Source organism: Colobus angolensis, unplaced genomic scaffold (assembly GCF_000951035.1).
Source record: "Colobus angolensis palliatus isolate OR3802 unplaced genomic scaffold, Cang.pa_1.0 Scaffold112, whole genome shotgun sequence".
Lineage (NCBI taxonomy): Eukaryota > Metazoa > Chordata > Mammalia > Primates > Cercopithecidae > Colobus > Colobus angolensis.
Genome location: NW_012112253.1, coordinates 2,550,685 through 2,578,034, shown reverse-complemented (window position 1 = coordinate 2,578,034; position 27,350 = coordinate 2,550,685). Strand labels below are relative to the sequence as shown.

General features: G+C 43.7%; 1 protein-coding gene across 2 annotated transcripts in view; it reads right to left on the bottom strand.

Annotated features, from left to right (window-relative positions):
- TTC23 (tetratricopeptide repeat domain 23) overlaps positions 1–27,350 on the bottom strand; it is a 112,811-nt gene that overhangs the window by 22,131 nt on the left and 63,330 nt on the right. For both annotated transcript variants that reach the window (XM_011957756.1, XM_011957763.1), the window contains 2 exons: positions 14,756–14,861; positions 1,515–1,642 (listed from right to left, as the gene is read on the bottom strand). In XM_011957756.1, the coding sequence (XP_011813146.1) occupies positions 1,515–1,642; positions 14,756–14,861 (234 nt within the window). The remainder of the gene's footprint in view (positions 1–1,514; positions 1,643–14,755; positions 14,862–27,350) is intronic.

Here is a 27,350-nt window from a genome sequence, read left to right as displayed (position 1 = left end):
TAGAGTTGAAAAAAATATATAACGAGCCCTCCATATCCACAGATCAAATATTATATGGGAAAAAAACAAAAATAACAATACAACAATAAAAACAATACAAATAAAAAATAGAGTGTAACAACTGTTACCATAGCATTTACATTGTATTAGGTATTATAAGCAATCTAGAGATGATATAAAGTACTCAGGAGGCTATATCTAAGTTACATACAAATATGACACCATTTTGTACAAGGGCTTGAGCATCCTTGGAGTTTGGTATCCTTGGGGGTTCTGGAACCAATCCCCCACAGATACTGAGGAACAACTATGTATATAGATATGTGTGTGTGTGTGTGTATACACATATATGTACTGTGTACATATGTGTGTATATATGTATGCATGTATAGTTTTCTAGGAAACTGAGACGGCATTAACCTCTGATAAGAAAAGCTTAACAGAGGTGGGCGCAGTGGCTCACACCTGTAATCCCAGCACTTTGGGAGGCTGAGGCGGGTGGATCACGAGTTCAGGAGTTCAAGACCAGCCTGGCCAAATGGTGAGCCCCGTCTCACTAAAAGATTTTAGCAAACTGGCTCTTTAGTAGAGCCCCGTCTCTACTAAAAATACAAAAAAATTAGCTGGGTGTGGTGGCGGGGGCCTGTAATCCCAGCTACTCAGGAGGCTGAGGCAGAGAACTGCTTGAACTCAGGAGGCGGAGGTTGCAGTGAGCCGAGATTGCACCACTGCACTCCAGCTTGGGTGACAGAGCGAGACTCTGTCTCAAAAAAAAAGAAAAGTTTAACAGAGAGGAGTGAAGAGTAAACAGGACTTAGGTGCACTGAGAAGAGGGTGTGGGCATATATGCACACATACATATATATACACATACATATATACATATATATGCACACACATATATATATAATTGTTCCTCAGTATCTGTCGGTGATTGGAGACATATATATGTATTAACATGTATATACACACACACATATACAAAAGAATAAAGCCACGGTATGCTAGGCTTTGCAAGGAATACGTTTCCAAGGGTTTAACTACCAATGAATATAAGGTCTGGGATTTGTTCTATTTTTATAAGCCATGTAAATCATGCTTGTATGAATCAATACTAAACAACTGAGCTGTAACTTCTGCACCGTATAGTTTTCCTTAGATATGAAAATTCCATTCATTACCCAAACTGAGGAGAGAGGGATTAGACACACTAACTGCCACACTATTCCAGCCAGATCTGCAGGACTTCAATAAGCAGGGCCTGTCCACTATTTCTGTAGGATCTTTTGTAGGTGGGCATGACAATCTATATTCTCATGAAGTCTCCTAGCTTCTAAGAGCAAGTATCTCTGGAAGCTGCCTGAAAGGAGCCCTAGCCTTATTTATGTGTCCCTCTAGAGACTGGCACATGCTTTGCACACAATAGGTGCTTAATGGATGCTTGCAGAGTAAAGGAGTAGCCCTTTGGATATCAACTGTGAATAACTAGACAATTGTGATCCAAACTCACTTACCTCTTTTTGTCCAGTCATTTGTAGAAAATGGCAAAATTCATCTTGAATTGAAAGAAATTTGGCTCTTCCTATCCCTTCAGAATCCTTAAGATGAGTCATGCTCTCTTGAAAATACTGCTCAGCTACATCTGAAGAAAAGCATTTATTATAACTTTGAAAACTGCTCACAGATTTGAAATGGAAACAAAATAAATATACTGTTAGCAGTGTTGAGCTATTTGAAAAGAGGTATGGGGACAAGAAAAAAAAAAAAAAGACTACCCTTTGCCCATTAATCTGCCTGTTTCATTAGAAAGAATTTAGGTCTCGAAAGATACCGTAATCTACTTTCCTTAATTTTCATACATCTAGCTTTCCCGGTGATACATAAAGAAAAGTTACTGCATAAGAAGAAACTATGCCCTAGATCTGAACACACTGGTAAGTTTTCAGGTTGATCAACCATCAATTCTTCCTATAACCTTAGTTATAGGGTAGCTATAACTTTACTGAGGGTAGGACTCTGAAAGTTCACTTATTTTGATGGATTTGGAGGGTAATCTTGGTACGTATTTCTAAAACATGAAAAATCTGGAAAATATTGCTGACATGCTGCTGAGGGAAGAAATCATTCAAAACCCCAATCATTCCAAATACTTCAACATACAGGTTATAATATAACACACATATTTTTAAACGCATGCCAATCTTGAATGCAAGAAATAGAAAACCTCAGGTATGGAAAATGACGAGAGAACTAAAAGCCAGAGAAGCGAGTGGGAGCTGAGGTTGAATGGCCCATGAGCATATTAGAAAAAAGGTCCATCTACTAATAGTGGGGCTTTCTAAGTCTGAGTAGGACTAGGGATGAAGCCTGAGGATCATTTGTGGTGGAAAGCTGAATAGAACTCCCTGCAAAAAGCTGGTGTGGTCCCCAGAAGTCTAAGGTGACCCATGACCCTTGCTCTTGTGTAGTCCCTCCCCTGTGGTTATGGATGGAACTTGTGAGTATGAAGATATAGTTCTCCTGAGATGAGCTTATGTTATAGGGTACAGCTGACTTTAAGAAAGTGAGATTATGGCCGGGGGTAGTGGCTCACACCTGTAATCCCAGCACTTTGGGAGGCCAAGGTGGGAGGATCGCTTGAGCCTGGAAGTTCAAGACCAGCTTGGGCAACATGGTGAAACAAAAAATAAACAAACAAAAAAAATGAGCCAGATGTGGTGATGTGCACCTGTCATCCCAGCTACTTGGGAGGCTGAACTGGGAGGATTGTTTGAGCCCAGGAGGTTGAGGTTTCAGTGAGCTGTGATCACACCACTGTACTCCAGCCTGGGTAACAAAGCCAAGACCCTGTCTCAAAAGAAAACAAAAACAAAAACAGATTATCCCCTGGGCCAGACTTAATCACAGCTGCTCTTTAAAAGCAGAGAGTTTTCTCTGGCTGGTAGCAGAAAAGGAAGTCATATTTATGGAAAGCATGACAGAGATTTGATGAGAAGGATTGTGCCTGCTGCTGAGATGGAGAAGGATATGGTGGAAGGACCTGAGCAAGAGCAGCCTATGGGAGCTGAGAGGGGTCACTGGCCACCAGCTCTCCAGAAAACAGGGGCTACAGTCCTGCAGCTGCAAGGAACTGAACTGTGCTCATAACAGGAACGAGCTTCAGAAAGGACCCCAACCTCCAGTTGAGAGTGGAGCTGGCCAACAAAGCAATTTCAGCCTTAGCAGAGAAGCAAGCCTTACCACACCAGACTTCTAACCGACAGAACTGCGAGGTAATAAATGGTAAACAAATTTGTTATGCAGGAAATAAAATGAATACAGGCAGTGCTATGGTCTGAATGTTTATCCCCCTCAAATTCATGTGTTGAAATCTAACCCCCACGGTGATGATATTCAGAGGTAAGGCCTTTCAGAGGTAATTAAGTCATGAGGATGGCACCCTCATGAATGGGATTAGTGTCCTTATAAAAGACACATCAGAGAGTTTCCTCACTCCTTCCACCCTGTGAGGACACAGTGAAAAGACAGCTGTCTACGAACCAGGAAGCAGGTCACCAGGCACCAGATCTACCAGAGCCTTGATCTGGGAATTTCCAGACTTCAGAACTGTGAGAAAAAAACTTCTGTGGTTTATAAGCCACTTAAGTCTATTGTGTTTTGTTATAGTTTCCCAAACGGACTAAGCCAGGAATCTCTAAAATGAAGATAAGAACAATTGCACTTGTTCCAGGTGTAGACTTAAGGGTGCCTACCCAGAGGCTCTGACTAGCAAAAGAATACCTGAAATAAGCATATATGCAGTCTGAATGTGTACCACCTACTTGGTCTGGAAATCCTGAACCAAGAAACCAGCACAGAAACTAGTCTGAAACTGGAAAAATCACAGGGCTCTAGCACAGGGTTTGGCAAACTTATTCTGTAAAGGACAGGATGGTAAATATTTTAGGCTTTGCAGGCCATATGATCCCCATTGTTGCTATTCAACTCTGTTGTAGCATGAAAGCAGCCACAGACAATACATAAATGAATGAGAATAACCATGTTCCAATAAAACTTTATTTACAAAAACAGGTGGTGAGCAAATTTGGCCCATGTGCATAAGTTTGCTGCCCCTACCCTAGTAGAGGAAAATGTGACGGCTTCCTCTCCCTGGAGACATAGGACTCCCACAGAAGCACCTGTTGAAGATAGCTTAATGGTGACACATGACAAGCACATAAAGTCTGTTGGGGAAGATTATGGGCCATATATATATACAGTGGTCTACTTGACATTTCTACTTGGAAATACCATATTTATTATGGAGCACTGTACAAACCATTATCTTCTGCTTTTAGAAATTTCCTCAATATTTGGTTATTCCTTTCTATCATTTCTAGTTTTGTATTTGTACTTTCTCTCTGTTTTCTTGATTGGGACAGCTAGTGTTTTATCTGTTTCATTATCTTTTCCAGTGAATTGATTTGGATTTATTTTTCTCATTCTGTGACGGTAATGCCAGGTGCTTCCAAAGTGGCCTCCATGGTCTTCAGGTACAGCTCTCTAGAGCACATGAGGATCAAAAATCCAATTAGCCCCTGTAAAGTGTGCTGCTTCTTGGAGGCAGCAGGGTGAGTGGCAAAGAGAGCAGGCTCTGGGCTTGCGTTATCTGGGCCCAGGTTCTGACTCTACCCCTTATAGCTGTGTGCCTTGCTGTGTGTCTCAGGTTCCCCATCTGGAAAAGGGAGACCATTATATTAATAACTCCCTTATAAGGAGGTATAAGAAGTAAACAGATTAATGCACATGAATAAATGATAACAGGACTGACCTATAGTTGGTGCTCAATAAATGTTGATGATTTTAATTTTAGGGACAGTTTTGATAATTGTGGCTATGGGTGTCCATACTGGGCTGAAATAGCAGGCATACTGGAAGCAGCAAGTGGCAGAAATGGACAATGAGAGGAGAGAAACATGAAAACACACAGAGCACTCAAAAGACACAGAAGTCTAGCATCCTTTGCAGATAAACAGCCCTGTACACCTCAAGAGCTCTGAGAACATGCCTGAAATTTACAATGAGAATCGTGGGTCTTAAGAAATGATCTAATTGTATTCTGTAGGATCTGTGTTAGAAAGGAGAGACGTAAACACTTGGGAAATGTCTACCAAATGTAGTCAACCTAAAGATAGCTTAGGTCTGAAACAAGTTATGTTCATCTGCAAGATTTACTCCATGTAGATTTTAGACAGTTGCCAGACAGGAGCAGGAATTGCACTCAGTGCCAGCTGGCCCTGGGGTCTGCAATTAGGCAGAAATCAATTGAACTGGATCCCCGTAACCCTCTCTTTCAATGGGGCCTGTCCCCAGCCACCAGCAGATGCATTTCTGGAGCACTACTCAGAAGTTTTTGTCTTGGTGGGAGAAAATCTACCACATGGAAAATGTTACATCTCTTCCTCATAGCTGACCCATGCGAGAAAACGTTACAGATTTAATGTGCAAACTGAGTATTAACTTTGGCTACTTTGATAATCTAATGACAGCAAATGTTGAGGATGAAGTATTAATTTTGTTGATTATAAAAGCATTACAGAGATGAACATTCATGACTAAAATGAATGAAGATATTCAGGAGTGGAGTACTCTTTTGGTATTTTAATTTTCTGGCTAATTGGGAGTTAACTAAAGAATGTAGCCGAGTAATTCTTTTTAAAAGTAAAGATCTTTCCGCATCTCAGCCTTGTCCCTAAAGATGGGCCCTTACTATGAAGACTTGTGGATGTATAAGGCATGGGGCAATTTGTGCACTGAGTTTCAGACTCTGGGCTTTGGCCGAAGCAGCATTGCCATGCTCAGGGAAAGGCAGAGGCCAAAAGGGCTAGGAAGCATTTCCCTGCCCTCTCCTGGGGTAGGAGCTGGTCTCCCTGGCACAGGTGGACACAGCCGCACCTCACATATATCAAGCCCTTTTATTTGTAATGTTCTCCCACCTCCCAGTATTCCTTCCCCTAACAGCCCCTTTGGGCTGGTCCTCTCAACCTGAGAATGGCATGCTCCTGTCCCTCAGTGCAGCTCAGCTCACAGAGAAGCTTCGAGGGAGGATGCTGCAGGGTTCAATTTCAACTAATGCGCAAATGGCTCCTAACCTCAGACTTAGGGACTCCCAGTCATATTTTCCAAAGAGGATGCTTGTTAGTGTACGTGGACCTCCGGAAGAGGGAATGGGTGCGAGGGAGGAACGAAGAGAGGAGAGTGCGGAAGGAGTGTATTCCTTACATGAAGGCAACATGGCTGCTGAAGTGACAGAAGGCCAGGCGTTGTGGTGGGCAGACAGAGATGGGCCCTGCCTGGGAATCTGCCCTCTGGGGACCACCTCCTCAAGTCGCTGCTCTCTTCCTTCAAGTCCTTAGCTTCTCTAAGGTTTTGTGCTTTTCCCATTTTTGTTCCTGGTAGGTCTCTAGTCACAGGGGGATAAGGCCAGATAGAGGGTTCCCAGACAGATGTTGTCACATGCAAGCCAACCACACATCAGGCATCTGTGAACTCAGGTTAGGACCCCTGTATATTAAAATGGTCTAGAGCTGAGGAACAGAGGAAGGTCTGGTGCATCCACGTGGGCACCCTCCCTGTCTATAGATTTCAAACCACTTTTATCTTTACCTGGGATACAAGAAAGCTCCTTTATTGCAAGATCCTGACTTATTTCTCCCAAACCCCTCACCTCCAAATTAACTTTGAGAACTAAATCCACATGAGCAGTCTTTTAGGGGAGGGCAAATTGAGTCCTATAACTACAGCAAAGGGGTCACTTCCTGAGAAGCAGTTTATTCTCCTGGCAATGGACATCCCAGTCTATCTCCACCTGGGACAAGTGACAACAGGATTTCCAGAGGGATAGGAAGTCATAGCCCTTTAAAGTGGCTGCCACCTCCCGGCCTGAACCTTGTGCCCTGAAACAGGGTGTGTGTTCACAAAGAGCCAGCAGTTTCAGCACTCTCACACGAGTCCATCCCTACCTTTAAAAACCACTTCTAGAATCCTCTGCAATCTGATGCCGAAGGCCTGGGCACAAGCTGAGGTCATTTTCTAAAACACAGGAGCATGACTTAGCTTGTAAATCTGAGCCCTAATGGCATAGGTGTTCCAAGGCCGTGAATCTTCTATTTCCACTCTAACAGAATGTTTAGGTTGGCTGTGAGTTACAGCAGGGAGAAGGTGTGGCTTGGTAGGCAGGGTGGTTTGACATCTCTGCAGATGGCTCTGTCTGAGGACTTGGAGCCACATCATTCCAAAAGACCCTGAAAGATTCTGTGTAGAGATGTTCATACACAGGCAAAAGAAAACAAGGCTTCATCCCAAGAGCAAGAGGAATGCAGGACTGCAATGTTGCCCACTGCCCGGGAGGCCAGGAGGCTTTTAATTAAAATAAATTTCAGTAACCCTGCGTTCATTTCCCTGTGGCTGTCCTAAGGCAGGAATTGGAACAGAAGGACAGTTTTCATTAAGAGGGAAGCCTCTGTGTACAATGTGACGATTGTCTTTTGTAGCAGTCTTAGGAAATAGTCCCTACTCTGTACCAACTGTAGAGGCTTTAAGGACCCCAGGGAGTTTAAAAATGGAAAGTCCCAAATCTTAGCCTGGCGCTAACTCAGAAGAGCTCCCTCACCCAGGAAACGAACACATTGAAGCTACTTAGACCCTGCTGGGGGCTGCTGTTCGAGGCTGCTAGCCTGTGGAGGCCACACGGGAAGTCTGAGCACACACAAAGCCTGGAAGAGACTCTTTCCTCACCCTAGAACCTTCAGTGGTCCCCACAGGAGACCCTCTTCATGAGGAACACTTTCACAGTGCCATAGACAGGGGCCTGTGACATGGCTTCAGGGCTGCTGCTCACTAGCTGTGTGAAAGGAGGAAGTCTGTGGCCATCTCTAGGGACAGGTGTGCATCCATAAAGTGAAGTGATCCAATGGCAGCAGACCACGTGAGGCTCACAGGGTATAAATATGCAGCGTGTCCACACATGGCCTGGTCACCATTGGGATCTGCCTGCCTTAAGTGTCCTCACCACCAGGAAAGTGACCAGCCCCCCTCTGCCACCGTAACTTGGGGCCACCATGTAGTGAAGGCTTCCAGCAACCTCAAGTTCCTGTCACTTGTCTTGGTGATGTAGATGCATTTTCCATAAGCTGCCTTAAAAATCCTTTTTGAAGCCGAGTCGGGATAGAAGTTACATAGGCTTCTCTAAGAAATTCTGAATACAAATTACAAACCAGCCCAGAAGTGAAAAACCCGAACCTCAGGAACGTGGTCACCATGTTGCTCATGCACTTCAGCCTCCCCAGGAGAGAAATGAAGGGACAGGCTTTGCTCTCAGACACAATGAAGGGACAGCAGCTGGTGAGCAAGCTTGATGAGGTTTCAGCTCTACCCTAGCTAGAGGGGCCAATAGCATACACCTGGGTGGGGAACAGGCCTTCTCTTCTCCTTCTCCGCCGGCCCCAAGGGCTGCCAAGCCCTGTAGCCCCTACCTGCCTGTCCTTTAGGGCTGCTCAGAGCCCTGCACCCTCAGCGGGGGTGGGGGTGGGGCAACTCCCTCTCTGGGTCTGGAGTGTGGTAAGTGGGTGGCACCTGGGGTCCATTCTAGGCCTTGCTTGGCCTCTAACTTGCTGAGTGACCCTGGACCCCAATCCCCTAGATGTGACTACTCTAGAGTGACTTCCAAAAGTTTCTGAGAAGGGATCCTCCTGATGCAAGTGAAAACAGAGTACGGGGCATCTCTTTCCTTCTCTGGGCCTCAGCCTCACTCCACTGCACCCTCACTTCCCCTTTCGCCCTTGCTCCCTGTGGGGCACAGAGCAGGGATGGATGCCACATGTGCTGCTTGGGGAGCTCAAAGGCAAGGCCAAACTCAGGCTGACTGGGCATTTTGTAAAAACAAATGGGCCCTGAGAAGCAACAGAGGAAGGTTCTCTCAGAGCGCACAGGGGCCCAGAGGAGTGGGAAGTCTGAAGGGAGAGAGTCAGCTGGGGTGTGGCCAGCCATGGCTTACTCTCACTTGACTGTACCACCAGGCCCCGCTTGGAGGCTCAGGTTGGAGGCATCATGAGAGGCAGCAGGGACAGCTAAGAAGAGCATGGGAAGGTAAAGGACACCTCACTGTGGCTGCTCCCAGGTGTCCATGTTACCTGTCAGGGGCCCACAAGACCTAGGGCCTGTGTACACTGGGGGTCCCTGATTTCTGGTCTCTCTGGAACACACAGGGCCCAAGGAACATCAGTAATCCAGTGAGCAGGAGGCAGGAGGGCCCAGCACTGGGCAAGCTGAGAAGGCAGGCCACAGGGGAAGAGTTGAGAAAAGGGAGGGTCGTGTAAGGTAAAAAAGAGGAGACCTGGGTGAGATGCAGTGCCCAGCTCCTGATACTGACATTTTTCCAGTCTACTGTGTAAAATGTGACTAGAGGCTAGGACCAGTGGGGGCAGGGGGGATATACATATTCGTGCATAGGAAATTATATCTCAGGAATCCACTTAGTTAGCCCCTGCCCCCTAAGCTCTAACCGGACAGAGCCCATTCCATCTGCTGTCACTGGATACTGCAGAACTCCCCAGCCTGCAAGAGCCCAGGCCGCAGATGGGGCTACTTCCAAACAAGGCCGTCTGCACTCAGCAGGCTCTGCCTCTCAAAGGCTGATGCTGAAATGTTCTTGGCTTTGAACCATTTCATTTTAATATCCTTTAGGAGATGAGTTATAAACACAAAGCCAATGCCTTGAACACTTAGCAGGGTTGGGAAAGCTGTTAATACCAAGTTTGTCTATGGCTGCTCTGGGAAGCTGGCCAGGCTCAGGTTCATGACATTCCAGGAGCCTGAATTGGGAATCTTTATGCGATCACAAGCCTTCGTGACTTCTTGGGCAGTTTTGTCTGCATAAGGAATACAGGGAAGGCACAGAGCAAAAGGATTAGCTTGTGCGTTGAGACTGAAACACTTGCTCCTTGGCCACCGGCGTTTTGTTAGTTAGAGGGCAATGCCTTCAATGGGCATTCCGCACGCAAGCAGGCAGGCAGGCTACAGAGAATCCTCAAAGGAGAAATTTTTCTCATTAATAATTATTTTCTTCAAAAATCAAAACCAAAACCAACCCCCCAAAAGTCTTTGTACTCGGTACAAACAGGTTTAAGCACAGGAGAGCAGAGCTAAGATTCCCCCTTGGTGCTGGGTGGAACATGCAGATTTGCTCCTGGGATCCAGCCAGGACTTCTGAATTAGAAGTAACCAATGTCCAGGTCAGAAAGTCCTGTGCTGTCGAGAGCTGTAAGGGATTTGGTTGCCCCTTAGTTGTTACACAAAGATAAGTTGCAAATTGCCTTCTCTTATTTCTCCCTGGTGGAGGCAGCAGAGGCCTGGAGAAACCTAGGCCGCAGTGGATTTCTTTCATTCCTGCTGTGGGGGCAATGGCCACGTGAGGGGACAGCAGGGAGATGACATAAAAGACAGTGGGAATGTACCCACCCGTGCTCCTGCTGCAGCCCCTGGCTGGGTGGTGCCTGTTGCATTTCTGCTTCTAGAGGGAAGCTGATTCCCTACACGTGCAGCACATGCTGGCCTGGTGAGCTCTTTTCCAGCCTTTCCCACATCTGCCACTATGGGTGCAAGGATTTCAATGGCAGCAGTTTTTAAACTATGTTCATGGAGTAGGAATAGTTTGAGAGTTCTTCTTGCTTTTATTGTTTCTGATTTGCCCATTCAGGTGATTTGTTTGAGGCCTTGGGGCAAAGGTTTATGCTTCTTTTTGCACCTGTTCCAGGACTTCATGTTGCTGCAGGACAATCAGCATTTATTTCTAGCCCACTGCTTCTCTGCCCTGGCTCCTCACTTAGCATTTACTCACCTTTAAGGCCTCAGTAAGCTTTTTTCCTAACAGCATCAGGGTGATAAACAGTTCAAGTGTCTTCTGGTTGATAGGTACTGAATCTGACAAGGGCCTGCCTAGGAGCACCATACAGACTGATGGGGACTTGGTCCTTTTGGGGTAGAGCAAAGAGTAGAAACAGTAGGTCCTTCAGATTCATGGTACTTTCTGGTACGAAGAGGTGGCAGTGTGAACTCATCTGTAAAATGGGAGGTCCTGTCCTGCCTCCAAGGGTTGTTAAAAGGATTCAATGAGCATGTCTGTGGAAGTACCAGCACCTGCATACAAGAGGCGCCCAAGTGCTGCTGCTATGGTTGTTACTGTCATTGTTGCTGTCATTATTTTGATTCTTGCTTGCTCCTGAGTCTCTCCGTCTTTTTTTTTTTTTTTTTTTTTTTGAGACTGAGTCTCGCTCTGTTGCCAGGTCGGAGCGCAGTGGTATAATCTCGGCTCACTGCAACCTCTGCCTCCAGAGTTCAAGTGATTCTCCTGCCTCAGCCTCCTGAGTAACTGGGACTACAGGCATGCACCACAACGCCCAGCTAATTTTTTTGTATTTTTAGTAGAGACGGGGTTTCACCATGTTGGCCAGGATGGTCTCTATCTCTTGACCTCGTGATCCACCCACCTCGGCCTCCCAAAGTGCTGGGATTACAAGTGTGAGCCACTGGGCCCAGCCTCTTAGTCATCTTTTGCTTCTGCTTCAAGCAACCAGTCCTCCAGGCCTAATGCAGAAGCCACCCCCTTTCCCAATTTGTAAAACTATCAGTCCCAACTCCTTGTGCCTGGGAGAAGTTGTCTTCTTACCCATCTCCTTTATGTTTCTCACATTTTTTTTTTTTTTTTTTTTTTTTGGAGACAGAGTATTGCTGTGTTGCCCAGGCCAGAGTGCAGTGGCACAATCTTGGCTCACTGTATAACCTTTGCCTCCCAGGTTCAAGTGACTCTTGTGCCTCAGCCTCCTGACTAGCTGGGACTACAGGTGTGCACCACCACACCTGGCTAATTTTTGTATTTTTTAGGAGAGATGGGGTTTCATCATGCTGGCCAGGCTGGTCTCGAACTCCTGACCTCATGTGATCCACCCATCTTGGCCTCCCAAACTGGTTCCTCACATATTTCAATTCCGACTGGCAAGTGAGCTTTCTGGGTGCACGTCACCAAATGCCCTCAGCTGCTGCAGGTGGGAGCTGAGATTCTCCACATGCTCCTGGGCCCCAGGCCTTCCCATCGGCACTCCAAACCCTTCTCTCTGGGCTGCCTTCATTCTTGCTGTGTCCCTTGTCTGCCCCACACTTCACAGATTCTTTGGTGGGCCTAAGGAGGGAGGAGACATTTGCAGTGCCAAACCCTATAATGTGACATGACATAAAGAGCCTCTGGGGTGGTTGGCTGCCTGGGTTCATATCTTTACCACTCACTGGTTATGCATCCTTGGAAAAATTACCTAATCTCTGGGTGCCTCAATTTCTCCATCCAACAAATGGGGATAATTGTACCTATCTCATCGAGTTGGAAGGATTTCTGAATTAATAAATGTAGTGAGAACCGTTGCTGGTATGCCATATATAAGCAGTAGCTATTAATATTATAACCGTGTGAGGTCATTTAATTATCATATATTTATTATCTGTATCAAATAGGTATTATTATCATTTTCAAATTAAGAGAAGGCAATAGAGTGCTATATTTAGATTGGAAAACTTTCTAAAAATATATAACTAAAATTGGATTGCCTCTGATTCTGTAAATCATGCAAAGCAGAGTGGCCTAACTTCACAGCTATGGGACAATAGCATTCTAGGGCACAGATTCACTAGGTCCCACTCAATTCATACCTGCAGTGAGTACACTGAGCACTGGGTCAAGTGCTGGAAACCAGAATCCCTCTAGGCAAAAAGATGGTCTTTTGGCCTTAGCCTCCTCTCTGTTTGGTATTCATTCAGGAATGGACCCACCTCCCCTTACTCTGCCAGTTTACACCCCTGCGGAAAACAGGAAAGCTCTGACAGCAACCTGACACTCTTGCTTTCCAGGTCAAAAGTCACGGATCCAGCCTTCACACTTGTTTTGACTTACTCAGAGTCTTAAACATATTTCAGTTAGTTACTATCAGTTAAAAATTGGGCTGGGTCTGTGGTGGCTCATGCTTGTTATCCCAGAGTTTTCGGAAGCCAAGATGGGAGGGTAGCCTAGGGCCAGGAATTCGAGACCATCCTGGGCAGACTCTGTCTCTAAAAAAAAAATTTTAAATTAGCTGGGTACAAGCAGTGTGTGCCTGTAGTCCCACCTACTTGGGAGGCTGAGGCAGGAAGACCACTTGAGCACAGGAGCTTGAGGCTGCAGTGGCTATAACTGCACCACTGCACTCCAGCCTGGGTGACAGAGTGAGACCCTGTCTCTAAAAACATAAAAAATAATTAAAAAAATAATTGAAGATTCTCCAATAAAATTCCAAATTTCTACCTTTTCTTAAAAAAGGAGCTCTGCTAATATAAGCCTCCCTTCCACATGGCTGCCAGGGGCTGGAGCTAAGTAGCAGGTATGGGTTTTAGTTTGCAACAGTCCTCACCACTCTGTTTCATCTCTCTCATACTATAGCCATCAGTTAGCTGCCATTTATAACTATGCTTGCTGCTGCTGCTGGTTTCTGATAACCACCTGCTTCACTCACATTGCTTGCTTGGTTCCTGTAGACATTTAGATTTGTGACTTGCTATTCTAGGAGTTCCCATCAAACATGTATTTTAAGTGTTTTATTAATAGGTATGGAATAGAAAGTACTTTCCTCCTATTACATGAATTTTAGGCACCAACAAGCAAACCTGATGGTTAGTGTGGAATGTTCTAGGGAGCGGGGACAAGAAAGTTCACTTGTCTCCTCTCTCCATCCTTACACAGGCTCCTCCAGATCTAAAAAGGTGCTTCAAGCTCTAGCAGGTCAGAATGAGAGATCTGCAAGGTGTGATGGACAGATGGATAAATGCTGATGCCCCCTTCATCAGTTCCTCTGGGGACTGAAGCTCCCTGCCTGGCCCATGGATCTTTTTGGACCAGGTTGCTCACTGAAGCTTTCCCTTCACCTTCTCCCATGTGCTGGCCTCATTTTAGCGTGACTTCTACTTCCTGAATCAACCCCATGCTTTCCAGATGTTGATTTTATGCTTTTGAGCACAGTGGACCTTATTTTATTCAGTACATAATTATTTTTATTTGATATCTTAGAATATACCCCTAGGTTTTCTTTATGAATTGTACTCCATTTCTGAATATTATGACCAAAAAAAAAAAAATCATTAGTACTATGTGTTTTCTGCCAATGGAGGCACGTTGTATGCTCTGTATGCTCTGAGCCCAGCATGGTGGATTAAACAATTCCTTAAGCTTGATGCTCTACCTATTATGCGGGGATACGAAAAACCATATGAGCCATAAATGGCAACTTCCTTTTGGAATCCTGAAGCCATGTAAGTTCATCCTGATGGAAAGTTCAGCCCTGACAGTGTCTGGAGGCCGGCTGGCCCAGAGGCCAAAGCTGTTGCCACAACAATCTTTAAAAATAGATCACCGCTGAAAGCAGAGCAGATTTCCCTGTAAACCCAGTACAGATGCTCTGGGGCTCTTAACAGCTACGTTTGCATAGAGATTAGCTGTATTTCAGAATAATAGATTAGAAGAAGGCTAGAAGGAGAGAGAAACCAAAGGACTCTGAGGAAAGCAGCAGAGTAGCATAGCTGCAGATGATCAGATAAAACAGGCCTGTGTCGCAGCTCTGTTCACCTGTTAACCCATCTAGAAGACAGCTCCTTTATAGACCCAGGTGCCTGTGAGACAGGAAGAGAAAAGGATTCTTCTCACCATGGTGCTCGCGTCTCCCTGAAGCGACAGCAGCGTGGGCAACAATGTGTGCGGAGTCTGCTGCCTCCACTTGAGAGGGGCTTCTACTCAGGATGATGAGATGTGCCTGTCACCACAGAAAGACGAAACATGTTGTTTACATACTTGGCAACAGCAACAGGGAACTAACTGTCCTTGCAGAGATAAGCAGAAAGCCAAGGAACTTTCCAGCAAGCTAGAAGAAATGATTTATGTGGAAGTGAAATCAACTTGTAGGACAGCTGGATTTTAAAAGGACTGAGTAGTGGAGGGAACACTGAACAATGAATCCAGATGGCTCAATGCTATGGCCAGGGCCCGTCACTAAGCAAATCATTAAACGTCTATGATCCTTTGAGTCAGTGTCAACAAAGAGGAAGTGGGAGTTACAAGAAGTAAAGAGATGGATAGAAGGTGTCAGTGCTGTGCAGAGAAAGCAGACAAGTCCCGTGCCCTGCCTACCAGTCAGCCCCAAAAGTGGGACCTATCCATGGGTGTCAGCAGTCTCCCCACAGAAATACAGACTTCTCCTTTGTGCCTGTGCCACCAAGCCCATTTGCCTGCACCCTCTACAGACTTGCTCAGGGGAGCTGCCCAAGCACATAAGCAGCTCAGTTCCTTGAAAATAAAGTCCACTAAAATGTTTTTGCCCAGGCATGGTGGCTCATGTCTATAATCCCAGCACTCCGGGAGGCCAAGGTGGCTGGATCACTTGAGGTCAGGAGTTCATGACCAGCTTGGCCAATATGGTCAAACCTCGTCTCTACTAAAAATATAAAAATTAGCCGGGTGTGGTGGTGCACGCCTATAGTCCCAGCTATTTAGAAGGCTGAGGCACAAGAATCGCTTGAACCTGGGAGGTGGAGGTTGCGGCGAGCCGAGATTGCACCACTGCACTCCAGCCTGGGTGACAGAGACTTCATCTCAAAAAAAAAAAAAAAATAGTTTTTAAACAACAAACTATGATCTTATGAACATAAAATCACAATAATCCTTTCAAATAACATGAAAAATACATGCTTTCAAATAAAAAGTAACTACTCATCTCCCTGTCAGCATTTGGAGTTTTAAAATACTATTAGTAACTTGTTTACATTCATTCATACTTAGGATCGCCTACTATAGGAGAGGCATGGGCTAGAAAGTGTGGGCAGTACAAAAAATAAAATATGGTGAAGTAAGATAATACACTAATGTGAGTCAGTAGGTAGTTCACAATTAATTGCCAAAAGAGTGACAGAATACTAAAACGCCATGAGTAGGCCAGGCATGGTGACTCACAACTGTACTCCCAGCACTTTGGGGGACTGAGGCTGGTAGACAGCTAGAGCTCAGGAGTTTAAGATCAGCCTGGGCAACATGGTGAAACCCTGTCTCTACAAAAAACACAAAAATTAGCCGGGTATGGTGGCATGTGCCTGTAGTCCCAGCTACTTGGGAGGGCTAAAGTGGGTGAATTGCTTTGAGCCCAGGAGGTTGAGGCTGCAATGAGGTATGATTATGCCACTGCACTTCAGCCTGGGTGACAGAGCAAGACCCTGTCACACACACACATACACACAAAAAGATAAAATGCTATGAGTTTAAAAAAGGAAAACACTAGGTTGGGATGGGCAAAATACACTAGCAATTCATAAGATGTAAGCTGCACTTTAATTCTTTTTTATTTGTGATACCAATTTTAATTTTCTTGATAATTGTTATCATCATTTTATACATGACAAAACTAAGATTGCTGAATGGGTGAGTACGATACCTCACAGCTAATAAGAGATAGAGATAAGAGTCTGACCCTGATCCTCTAACTTCAAATTCTGTTGTTTCTATCATGTCCTGAGTGCTGCCATTCCCCTCATCCTAGCCAGTGGTGGGAGACATCACTAACTGATGCCAGCACACTCCCCAGGGAACCCCGATTTGGTCCTCAGGAGCTGTGATTCATCCATGGGAGCTGGCACAGGAGATCAAGTCATCCCAGTTGAGCATTCTAGTCTGGACCATGCAGTCCTTCTTCCTCTTATGACCAGCTGAATGCATTTCTGAGACTATAATCAGGGTGGAGATAGAATCTTCGACTCTAGACTGTCACCTTACTTGTCACATGCTAAAACCTGCTGAGCTATTGGCTCTGGACTTTTTATGATGGGGCTACTCCAAAATAAGATTGCAGGTAATAATTTTTATTGCTGCATTAGAATAATCAGAATTTCTTATTCATAAGTGCCAACAATACCCTTTGCTTTAAAGCAACTTTTCTTATTATCTAATATAAATTGAATATGTGATTTTGGCAACCCCAAATTAGCCACTGTCCTTGATTTGGCATGAAAGGCCCAATCTTAAGCTCTGACTTGAAATGTTTTTCAAATAACGGGCACTATGAAATTCAACTTCATGTATGTATAGACAATAGGAGCCACAGGGATAGAGTCAAATTATTACTTGTGTAGTGTTTGGAGAAAGGAAAGAAGAGAGGAAGTACTCACCCCCTCCAAAAAAATACCAAATGCAAATTGAGCCATGTTTACTTTGTTTTTCCCCTACTATCTCTACGATCTGTTATTTGAAGAGAACAATCACTGTGTAATGCCAGAAAAACTTTAACTCATATGATGCAAAGACATATAGTATTTTAGATTAAAACTAAAACAAGAAAGATTTTATGTTTTGTTTCTTCCTATTCAGTATTACAAATTCAAGAAAATGTTAATAGATATGTGTCTAACAAAATTATTTTCAAATGAATAATTACATGTTCTGAAACCACTGTAAGTTGTTTTTTTGCCATGGAGACAGAAAGCAAAGTTTTCCAAGAGCAAAATACACACAATATCAAGAAAGTGAGTCAGGCTGGGTGCGCTGGCTCATGCCTATCTCAGCACCTTGGGAGGCTGAGGCAGGAGGATCACTTGAGCTCAGGAGTTTGAGACTAGCCTGGGCAACATCGTGAGACCCTGTCTCTACTAAAAAATAAAAAAAAAATTAGCCAGGGGTGGTAGCATACACCTGTAGTCCCAGCTACGCAGGATGCTGAGGTGAGAAGATCACTTGATCCTAGGAGATCAAGACTGCAGTGAGCAGTGATTGTGTACTGCACTCCAGCTTGGGTGACACAGCAAGACTGTCTCAAAAAATAAAAAAAGAAAGTGGGTCCTGAAAGCTTAAAGGGATTTGAATTTATCACAAAATTTTCATGACTTAAATATTTTTCTACATGAGATGCTAACATAAGCAAACATTTATTATTCATTATTCACTTCAGAAACTCAATCCCTAATGTAATTTATTTGATGTTCATGAAGCTTTTAAAAACCATACGCTAGAGGGAAGGGGATTTGACGGGGGCACCCATGATGTCTAAAATGTGCAAAATTAGCATCTCATTTATTCAGTAAAATTCAATTTAATTCCATTTAATTTAATTCAGTCCTATTCAATTCAACTTATTTTCATTTTTAAATGCTTTCTATATGCTAGATATTGTGCTAACACTAGGAATTCTCCCTAAAAATTAGGCAGGAATTTTAATTTTAAAGGAGCTCACATGTGAACTACAAAAATGTAGGATAGTTTGCATTTTATGCAGATTTACAGACACCGCCCCTCATTAGGTTTTTGCACCCAGCTAAGTAACTTCCTATCTACCCTTACTTTTGTCATCATTTTCCAAGATTTCAGTATCCATGAGATTGGCCTGTACTCAATCAGGCAAGAAAGAGATGGCACATGTAAACAGGTTAATAGAGGAAAAGAGGTCAATAAAATGATTCCTGGCATGGAGGAAATCCAAGGTGAGTGTGTTGGGTCCCAAGACAAGGTGCCGGGGGCATTTGCTATAACCAGAAAGAAGAATTGTAGAGAAATGAGCAGTGGGTTTCAGCGGAGACGCAGGCTACCTGCAGGGACCTTGAAGGGAGGGGATGGAGGAATGGATGCTCTGTCTCCATGTCGTCCCTGGTCCAGGCTGTGTACCTCTCAGTCTGAGGGAAAGGGCACTGAGATGGTAATTAAAGCCTCTGGGGCACAGAATAGGGCTGCGAAGGATGCAGAGTGTAGCTGAAGGACTAAATGGAAATGTCCAGCAAACGACCCAGCTAACACCTTGGCCTCTCAAGTTTCTGACAAACTTACTTTCCTCCTTACTCTCAGCTGCCCAGTCCTCGGGTCACACTCCAGACCTCATCATCGCCCACTCTGTGCTACCACTGGATCTTCCAGCTCACAGACCCATTTTGACTCTTGGGAGGCCCTGGATCTATTGCATCCATGCACATCTACTCCATTGCCCCCTGACATTCTCACTAGTCATCCACCCCTCCTGCTGTCCTTCCCTTCTTCTTCAGCTTAATGGGCACTGCCCATTGCCTGTGTTGAAAATGCCCTCCACTGATGCATTAATTGAGATGGTAAAAAATGGGGAACCACCTAAATATCTATCAGCAGGGGAATGAACATACTGTGGTTTATTCTACAAGTTCTTGATTGAACTCGATCTACATATGTTAACATGGTTATATTTCAAAAACATACCACTGAGTGAAAGAAGCAACTTGTAAAAGGATGCAAACACCATGGCACCACTGATTTTCAAGTTTCTTTTTTGGGGCAGAAGAACCCAAACAAAATCTTCTGTGGTTCTCTAATATACACAGCAGGAAAGAGTAGAACAGCTGCTCTCACAGAAGTAGGTGGATGGGGCCTGGAAGTCTGACTACCTGCTCCCAGCTGGCTGCCCCAGAACCTCCATGGAACATGAGGGCTCAGGGTGACACAGATTGCGAACCACAGCACATGCTGGGCAGTGAGGCTTCCTTAGGGAGTGAGTGCAAAGGACGTTGACAAAGCTAGTGATTAGACGACACTGTCTTTCCAAACTCAACCATTGTTCACAATTTTGAACAATGCTTCATTTGCTAAGGGAATATAAATACCCTGTTACATGCATCTGAGAGCATTTAAGGACTAGGAATCACAGTTAACAGAATTATAGGCATCCTGCTTGCATCTCCTGGATTTTTGCAAGAGATCAAGTAATGGGCCTCGCGGGGGCTCCATAGTTTGACCACACTCACTCCTTCTCCTCATGATTTATTAATCTCCCCAGGGCTTGCATTTCCCCTCATGTCCTTTGTTCTTTTCAGTATCTTATGGTTGCATTTATCAACTGTCATCTTGAAGCTGAGGAGGAATATTTAATATCCCCAAATCCCTTGGGGTGCTGGCATGTTGGACTGGGTTAAAAACAAACAAAAAACCTCTAATATCCCACATTGAACAAGGTCATTAATTAAGAAAAAACAAACAAACTCATCCATAAGACCAAGGACCTCAACCCCTGCTAAGGCACAGAGCAGCTGTTCCATCCTGGTGCCTTGTGTGTGTGTTTGGGGGAAACCACAGATTCCTCAGTGCCAATCAAGCTGTCAATAGATGCAGCCAGAGCCAGAACTGGCAGACTTTTATCTAACTGGGCCTGTCCCCTTGGATTTGTAAAATGTGTAATATTTCCTAAAGAGAAAGCTCGATGACTAGTGAAAAGGATGAGAGATACTTCTATTTCTGCAGGCAGACCCCGTCATCTGAACACTCAACTTCAAACCCTGGGAGGAGTCTGAGTGTGGAATCCCAGTGATTGGGGATGGGGTGGGTCTTGGGGGTGAGGGAAATATATTTTCCCCCTACTCTGCAGTAATTAGGGGTTCAGTGACAGAGCAAAATCTCTCCTACAGCAAAGTAGAGAGTAAGTACACAAGAAGATCAAGGTACATTTGTGGACTTAGCCTGGATGTATTTACTCTGGAGATGAGAACACTCAGGGAGGAGACAATAGAATTCTTCAACTTAGTCACAGCCAGGATCTCTTTGTACAGCTGAGGGCGAGCAATGGAGGGACACAGGGAAGGAGGGAACTAACACCGATTCATCATCATCTTCTGCCATGTGTGGTAGGTACTAAGTGAAGTTTACCACTTACAGGTTCACTCAGTCTCAAAATTACCACTGAAAGTGATGTGAACAGCCCAATTTACAGAAGGGGAAATTAAGCCTCCAGGAGATTAGGCTACTGGTTGAAGGTCACATTGTGGGTCAGAGGCAGAACAGAGATTCAGACTGAGGCCTATAATTCCCAACTGCATACTTTTCTAGTCTAACACTTGGTTATTGAGAGTGTAGAAGTTACAGAAAGATGATTTTCTAATCAATGTAATGAAGAGCTATTTAATGGTCAGAGAAAGAGGTTGTGAAAGAGTAGACTGTCTAGAAATGCAGTGGGCTGCCTAGAGGGAAGAGTGAGGTGCTAACATGTGGATGCCTTAGCAGCTTCTAAATGCTTTAGAGGGATGCCATAAAGGAGAGAAAAGCGGCAGATGGTGGATAGAGAAGATGTTATGGTGCCGTCCACCAAGAGTCTATGAGTCTGCTTTGTTTCACGTTTGTGCCTTAATTCAACAGAAGTTCAAGTCCACTTGTCATTGGAGGTGTGAGCTTGCTGTTTCTTTTATAACTGACTAGTTGTGAAGCTGCATAGCTTTCCTTCTCATCCTGCCAAAACTGGTCATTTCACCCTTCAAATTTGAGCTGACACCCTTACGCAAGACAGGGTCATGTTGCAGCCCCAGGTTGTCATTTCCTTCCCTCTCCCATCTCTGCCCAGCAGGGAAGCCTTTCATGGCTACACACACCTTGGAGGCTGGGGCAGCTGGTGAACCTTGGCTAAGAAAAAGATGGAGCTGGGAATCCCTGGAGGATTAGATGAACAGGAAGTCACTGGGAGCAGAGAGCATTGGAAAACTGAGTTCTGAGGGCCCTGGACTAAGCTAGTTTCTTTTAATAGTCAGAGAAAGTCCTCAGTGGCAGCTCTCCAGTTGTCAATTTTAGCTCCTCCAAAGAGCTGGGGAGAAAAAGCACTACTCTGTATAAGCATTAGCAACAAAATAGATACCTCAGGGCTTATATTTTCTTCGTTTGGTTGCAAGTATGTGTTTTCTTAAAACTTAATTAGATTTTTAAATGATAAGAGTATTACCTGCATATAATCTTTAAAAATTTTAAGTGGTGGAAAAGAATAAACAATTGAAATTAAAAATACTCCTTCCCACTTCGACCTGCCTCACCCTATTTTTCTCCCCATTCTCAGCCTTACAGCTAATCAGTTTCCTGTATTGTTCCAGAAATCAATCTCTCTCTCTCTCTCTCACACACATACACACACACATACACACACACACACACACACTTATAACCCAGCCACGTGCCGCTCTTAGCTTCATCTCCTATGACCATACTAGGCTCCAGCCACAATGGGCAGACAGCTAAATTGTATTTCTTTAATTATGAGTGAGGCTGAGGACTCTCTCTCTCTCTCTCACACACACACACACACACATGCACACACGCACAATCATAACCCAGCCACGTGCCGCTCTTAGCTTCATCTCCTATGACCCATACTGGGCTCCAGCCACAATGGCCAGACAGCTAAATTGCATTTCTTTAATTACGAGTGAGTCCGAGGATTATTTTTGTATGGTTATTGGTCATTTATGTTTCCTCTTCTGTAAACTGTATGTTCCTGTCTTGTGCATGTTTCTACTGAGTTGTCTTTTTTATCCAGATTTTTAAAGAACTCCTTCTATATTTTCTTCTCTTTGACATTTGTGTTTTGACTTTATGATATATTATCACAGAGTAGTTTTTCATTTTTACTCTGTCAACTTTATCACTTTCTTCCTCTTTTTTTCTCTTCTGTCTCCTAATGTATACTTATCTGTATATATGCAGAGAAAAATTGTTCAGCAAGTGTCAATACTGGCTATTTCTGGGCCAGGAGGTCTGAGGTGACTGGTGGCATATACTTGATCTTTCCTATATAGCTTGATTTTTAAAAAACAAAGAGCATGTATCATTTTTAGAAAAAGTAGTTATTACTTAAAAAAAAAAAAAACAGTAATCTTCCCCTTTGTGGCACTTGGATTGATGTCATTCTTAGAAAATTTTTATAGTGAAACAATATGAAACAATAAGTGAAATAGTACGAAAATGGACTAATACAGTAAATTGGTACCAGCAGAATGGGGCATTGCTATAAGATACCAGAGAATGTGGAAGCGACTTTTGAACTGGGTAATGGGCAGAGGTTGGAAAAGTTTGGAGAACTCAGAAGACAGGAAGATGTGGGAAAGTTTGGAACTTCCTAAAGACTTGTGGAATGGCTTTGGCTGAAATGCTGATAGTGATAAGGACAATGAAGTCCAGGCTGAGGTGGTCTCAGATGGAGATGAGGAACTTGCTGGGAACTGGAGTAAAGGTCATTCTTGCTACGCTTTAGGAAAGAGACTGGTGGCTTTTTGGCTCTGCCCTAGAGATCTGTGGAACTCTGAACTTGAGAGAGATGATTTAGGGTATCTGGTGGAAGAAATTTATTTCTTTTTTTTTTTTTTGAGACAGAGTCTCGCTCTGTCACCCAGGCTGGAGTGCAGTGGCGCAATCTCGGTTCACTGCAACCTCCACCTCCTGGGTTCAAGCGATTCTCCTACCTCAGCCTCCTGAGTAGCTGGGACTACTGGCACGTGCCGCCAGGCCTGGCTAATTTTTTGTACATATATGTTTGTTTTTTTGTAGACAAGTGTTTCACCATGTTGGCCAGGATGGTCTTGATCTCTTGACCTTGTGATCCACCTGCCTCGGCCTCCTAAAGTATTGGATTACAGGCATGAGCCATTGCTCCTGGCCTGGTGGAAGAAATTTCTGAGCAGCAAAGCATTCAAGAAGCAACAAAGCATAAAAGTTTGGAAAATTTGCAGCCTGACAATGCAGTAGAAAAGAAAAACCCATTTTCTGGGGAGAAATTCAAGCTGTCTGCAGAAATTTGCATAAGTAACGAGGAGCTGAATGTTAATCACCAAGACAATGGGGAAAATGTCTCCAGGGCATGCCAGAGACCTTCACAGCAGCCCCCCTCATCACAGGCCCTGAGATAGTAGGAAAAATGATTTTGTGGGCCTAGGACCCCCCTGCTGTATGCAGCCCAGGGACTTGGTACCTTGCTTTCTGCTCTAGCCATGGCTAGAAGGGGCCAAGGTACAGCTTGGGTGTGGCTTCAGAGGGTGCAAGCCCCAAGCCTTGGTAGCTTCCATGAGGTGTTGAGCCTGCGGCTACACAGAAGTCAAGAACTGAGGTTTGGGAACCTCTGCCTAGATTTCAGAAGATGTATGGAAATGCCTGGGTGTCCAGGCAAAAGTGTGCTGCAGGGACGAAGCATGCACAGAGAACCTCTGCTAAGGCAGTGTGGAAGGGAAATGTGAGATGGAAGCCCCTACACAGAGTCTCCACTGGGCACTGCCTAGTGAGAGCTGTGAGAAGAGGGCCACGGTCCTCCAGACCCCAGAGTTGTAGGTCCACTGACAGCTTGCACTGTGCTCTGCAAAAGCCACAGACACTCGATGCCAGCCCATGGAAGCAGCCAAGAGGGGGGCTGTACCCTGCTGAAGGCCCTGGAGCTCATCTCTTGCATGAGCATGACCTGGATGTGAGACATGGAGTCAAAGGAGATCATTTTGGAACTTTAAGGTTTAATTACTACCTTATTGGATTTTGGACTTGCATGGGGTCTGTAGCCCCTTTGTTTTAGCCAATTTCTCCCATTTGGAATGGGTGTATTTACCCAATGTCTGTACTCCCACTGCATCTAGGAAGTAACTAACTTGGTTTTGATTTTACAGGCTCATAGGTGGAGGGGACTTGCCTTGTCTCAGATGAGACTTTGGACTTGGACTTTTGGGTTAACATTGGAATGAGTTAAGACTTTGGGGGACTGTTGGAAGGGCATGACTATGTTTTGAAATGTGAAGACATGAGATATGGGAGAGGCCACAGGCAAAATGATATGGTTTGGCTTTGTGTCTGCACCCAAATCTCACCTTGCATTGTAATCCCACAATCCCTACGTGTCATGGGAGGGACCTGTGGGAGGTAATTAAATCATGGGAGTGGTTTCTCCCATGCTGTTCTCATGATGGTGAATGAGTTCTCATGAGATCTGATGGTTTTATAAGTGTCTGGCATTTCCCCTGCTGGCTCTCATTCTCTCTCCTGCTGTTCTGTGAACAGGAGCCTTTTGTCATGATTGTAAGTTTCTTGAGGTCTCCCCAATCATGCAAAACTGTGAGTCAATTAAACCTCTTTTCTTCATAAATTACCCAGTCTTGGGTATTTCCTTATAGCAATGTGAGAATGGACTAATACAACTGCATTCTACATCTTTCCTAATTCTAAACAGAAGGCTAGTATAATATTTTCAGAAATGTTTAAAATTAAAAATAGCATTATTCTGATTATTTACAATAAATTGATTGCATATTTATAGCAAATGCACAGCAACTACTAAGAGCCAATCAGAAGCGCTGCCATTAGCTGAGAACTCTGCACCTGCCAGGAGCCATGTGGGAGCACTCAGCAGCCATCACCCCTGGCCTGACCAAGGCCAGTAAGTTGTCCAGGATGAGATCCAAAGCTATATTTTCTGGCTCCAAAGCTGTCAGTTGAGCAACTGATGAATTTAATGATTTCATTATACTTTGCAAGCCAAAATACCCTAAATTTGGGAACTCCTGAGTGGCAGAGCTACCCTGGAAACTGAAAAGAGGGATATGCAATTCAAGTGAGAGGTAGGAAAAAGCAACCCAAGCTAGGCCTGTTATGGTTGTGTTAATTTATACACACCCATAAACATACTCTCACTCACATAAGGAGAACCCTGTGATTTTTCTTTTGGATAGGAAAATAAGGTTTTATTGCCAAAATCTGCCATGAGGAGTTTCAGAAACAATCACATTTCCAATGTTTTCTTCCGGACCCCTGCGGTAGAGGGAGGGATGAGGTAGATGACGGCTCTTTCATCAGTCCCTGGGACTGCTGCCTTCTTTGTGTTGGCTCTCCAGGACTTGGTTTATTTTTCTCCATTTTAATGAGCTAATCCCTAAAATGCTTTGGAACTTTTCTGTATTTTAGAGGAAATAAAAGGTCTTTTCTCTCTGGGTATTTCTGTCACTCCAGAGGAATGAAGGGTGAAAAACAACAGGGAAAAAATAACAAAACCTCTTTGTGTATACTTAATAAATGGCTTTTATACATGGGCCCCCTTCGAGGGCTGTGGCCTTACTGCACCTTTCTGTATCTTAGGTAAATCTCCTAAAGGAAAGAGAAGGATTGAAAAATGTTTAATAATTACTGTTAAGAAATAAAAGTAGCTTATGCTGGCAGAAGGCCTAATAGTTCACAAAGCACTTTCCATTTTGAACCTTTGAGTAGTTCTATGAAGTGGATGGAATATTTTGTAGGTTTTTTTTTAAGGAGCTAAATGACTTGCCTACAATCAAACAGCTGATAAACAGAATAGTCTGAACTCCAACCCAGATTTTTTTACTTCAAATTCAGTATTATTTTCATTTCACCAAGGTATTTCTTTAATAATCTGCAATTAGTTTTAAAACACTCTCTAATCTTTTTTAACCTCAAGAATAAACAACAGCAAAAGTCACCTATCGAACTTCATAAGTATTATAAAAATGAGTGAATTCCACTATAACCTGGATACAGGGAAATCCTTCTAACTTAAGGTCACAGGAAAGGTTGAAAATTTGAACACATTTAGAAAACTTGTGTGGCCAAAAGCAGAAATAGCACTAATAAATGAGTTCAGCAAGGTTGCAGGATACAAGATAAACATAAAAAACCATGTATTTCTATACATGAATAATCAGAAAATGAAATTTTAAATGCTTCCATTTGTAATAGCATGAAAAATAATAAAATACTTAGGAATAAATTTACCAAAAGTAGTACAAAGCTTATACTCTAAAAACTACAAAACATGGTTGAATGACATGAAAGAAGAGCTAAGTAAATAGATATCCCATGTTCAATGATTGAAAGACTTAATATTGTTAAGATGTCAATACTTCCCAAATTGTGATACAGATTCAATGTAATCCCTACCAAAATCGTGGTGTTTTTTTGTTTTGTTTTTTGCAGAAATTGACAAGCTGATCCTAAAATTCACATAAAAATTCAAAGGATCCAGAATAGCCAAAAGAATCTTAAAAAAGAACAAAATTAGAGATTTGCACTGATTTCAAAACTTACAACAAAGCAACACTAATGAAGACAATGTGATACTGTGATACTGGCATAAGGATAAACACATAGATCAATGGAACAGAATTGAGAATCTAGAAATAAACCCTTACATTTATGGCCAATTTATTTTGACATGGGTCCCAAGATAATTTGATGGTGAAAGAATAGTCCTTTCAATAAATAGTGCTAGGACAATTGGGATAGCCACATGCCCCCTCACCCCCTCAAAAAAGGAAGTTGGACTCCTATATCTCACACCATATATAAAAATTAACTCAAAATGAATCAAAGACCCATGTGTAAGAGCTAAAAATTATACAAACTCTTAGAAGAAAACATAGATGTAAGCCTTCATGACCCTGGATTAGGGAATGATTTTTGAGATGTGATGCCAAAAGCACAAGCAAAAAAAAAAAAAAAAAAAAAAAAACAGTAATCT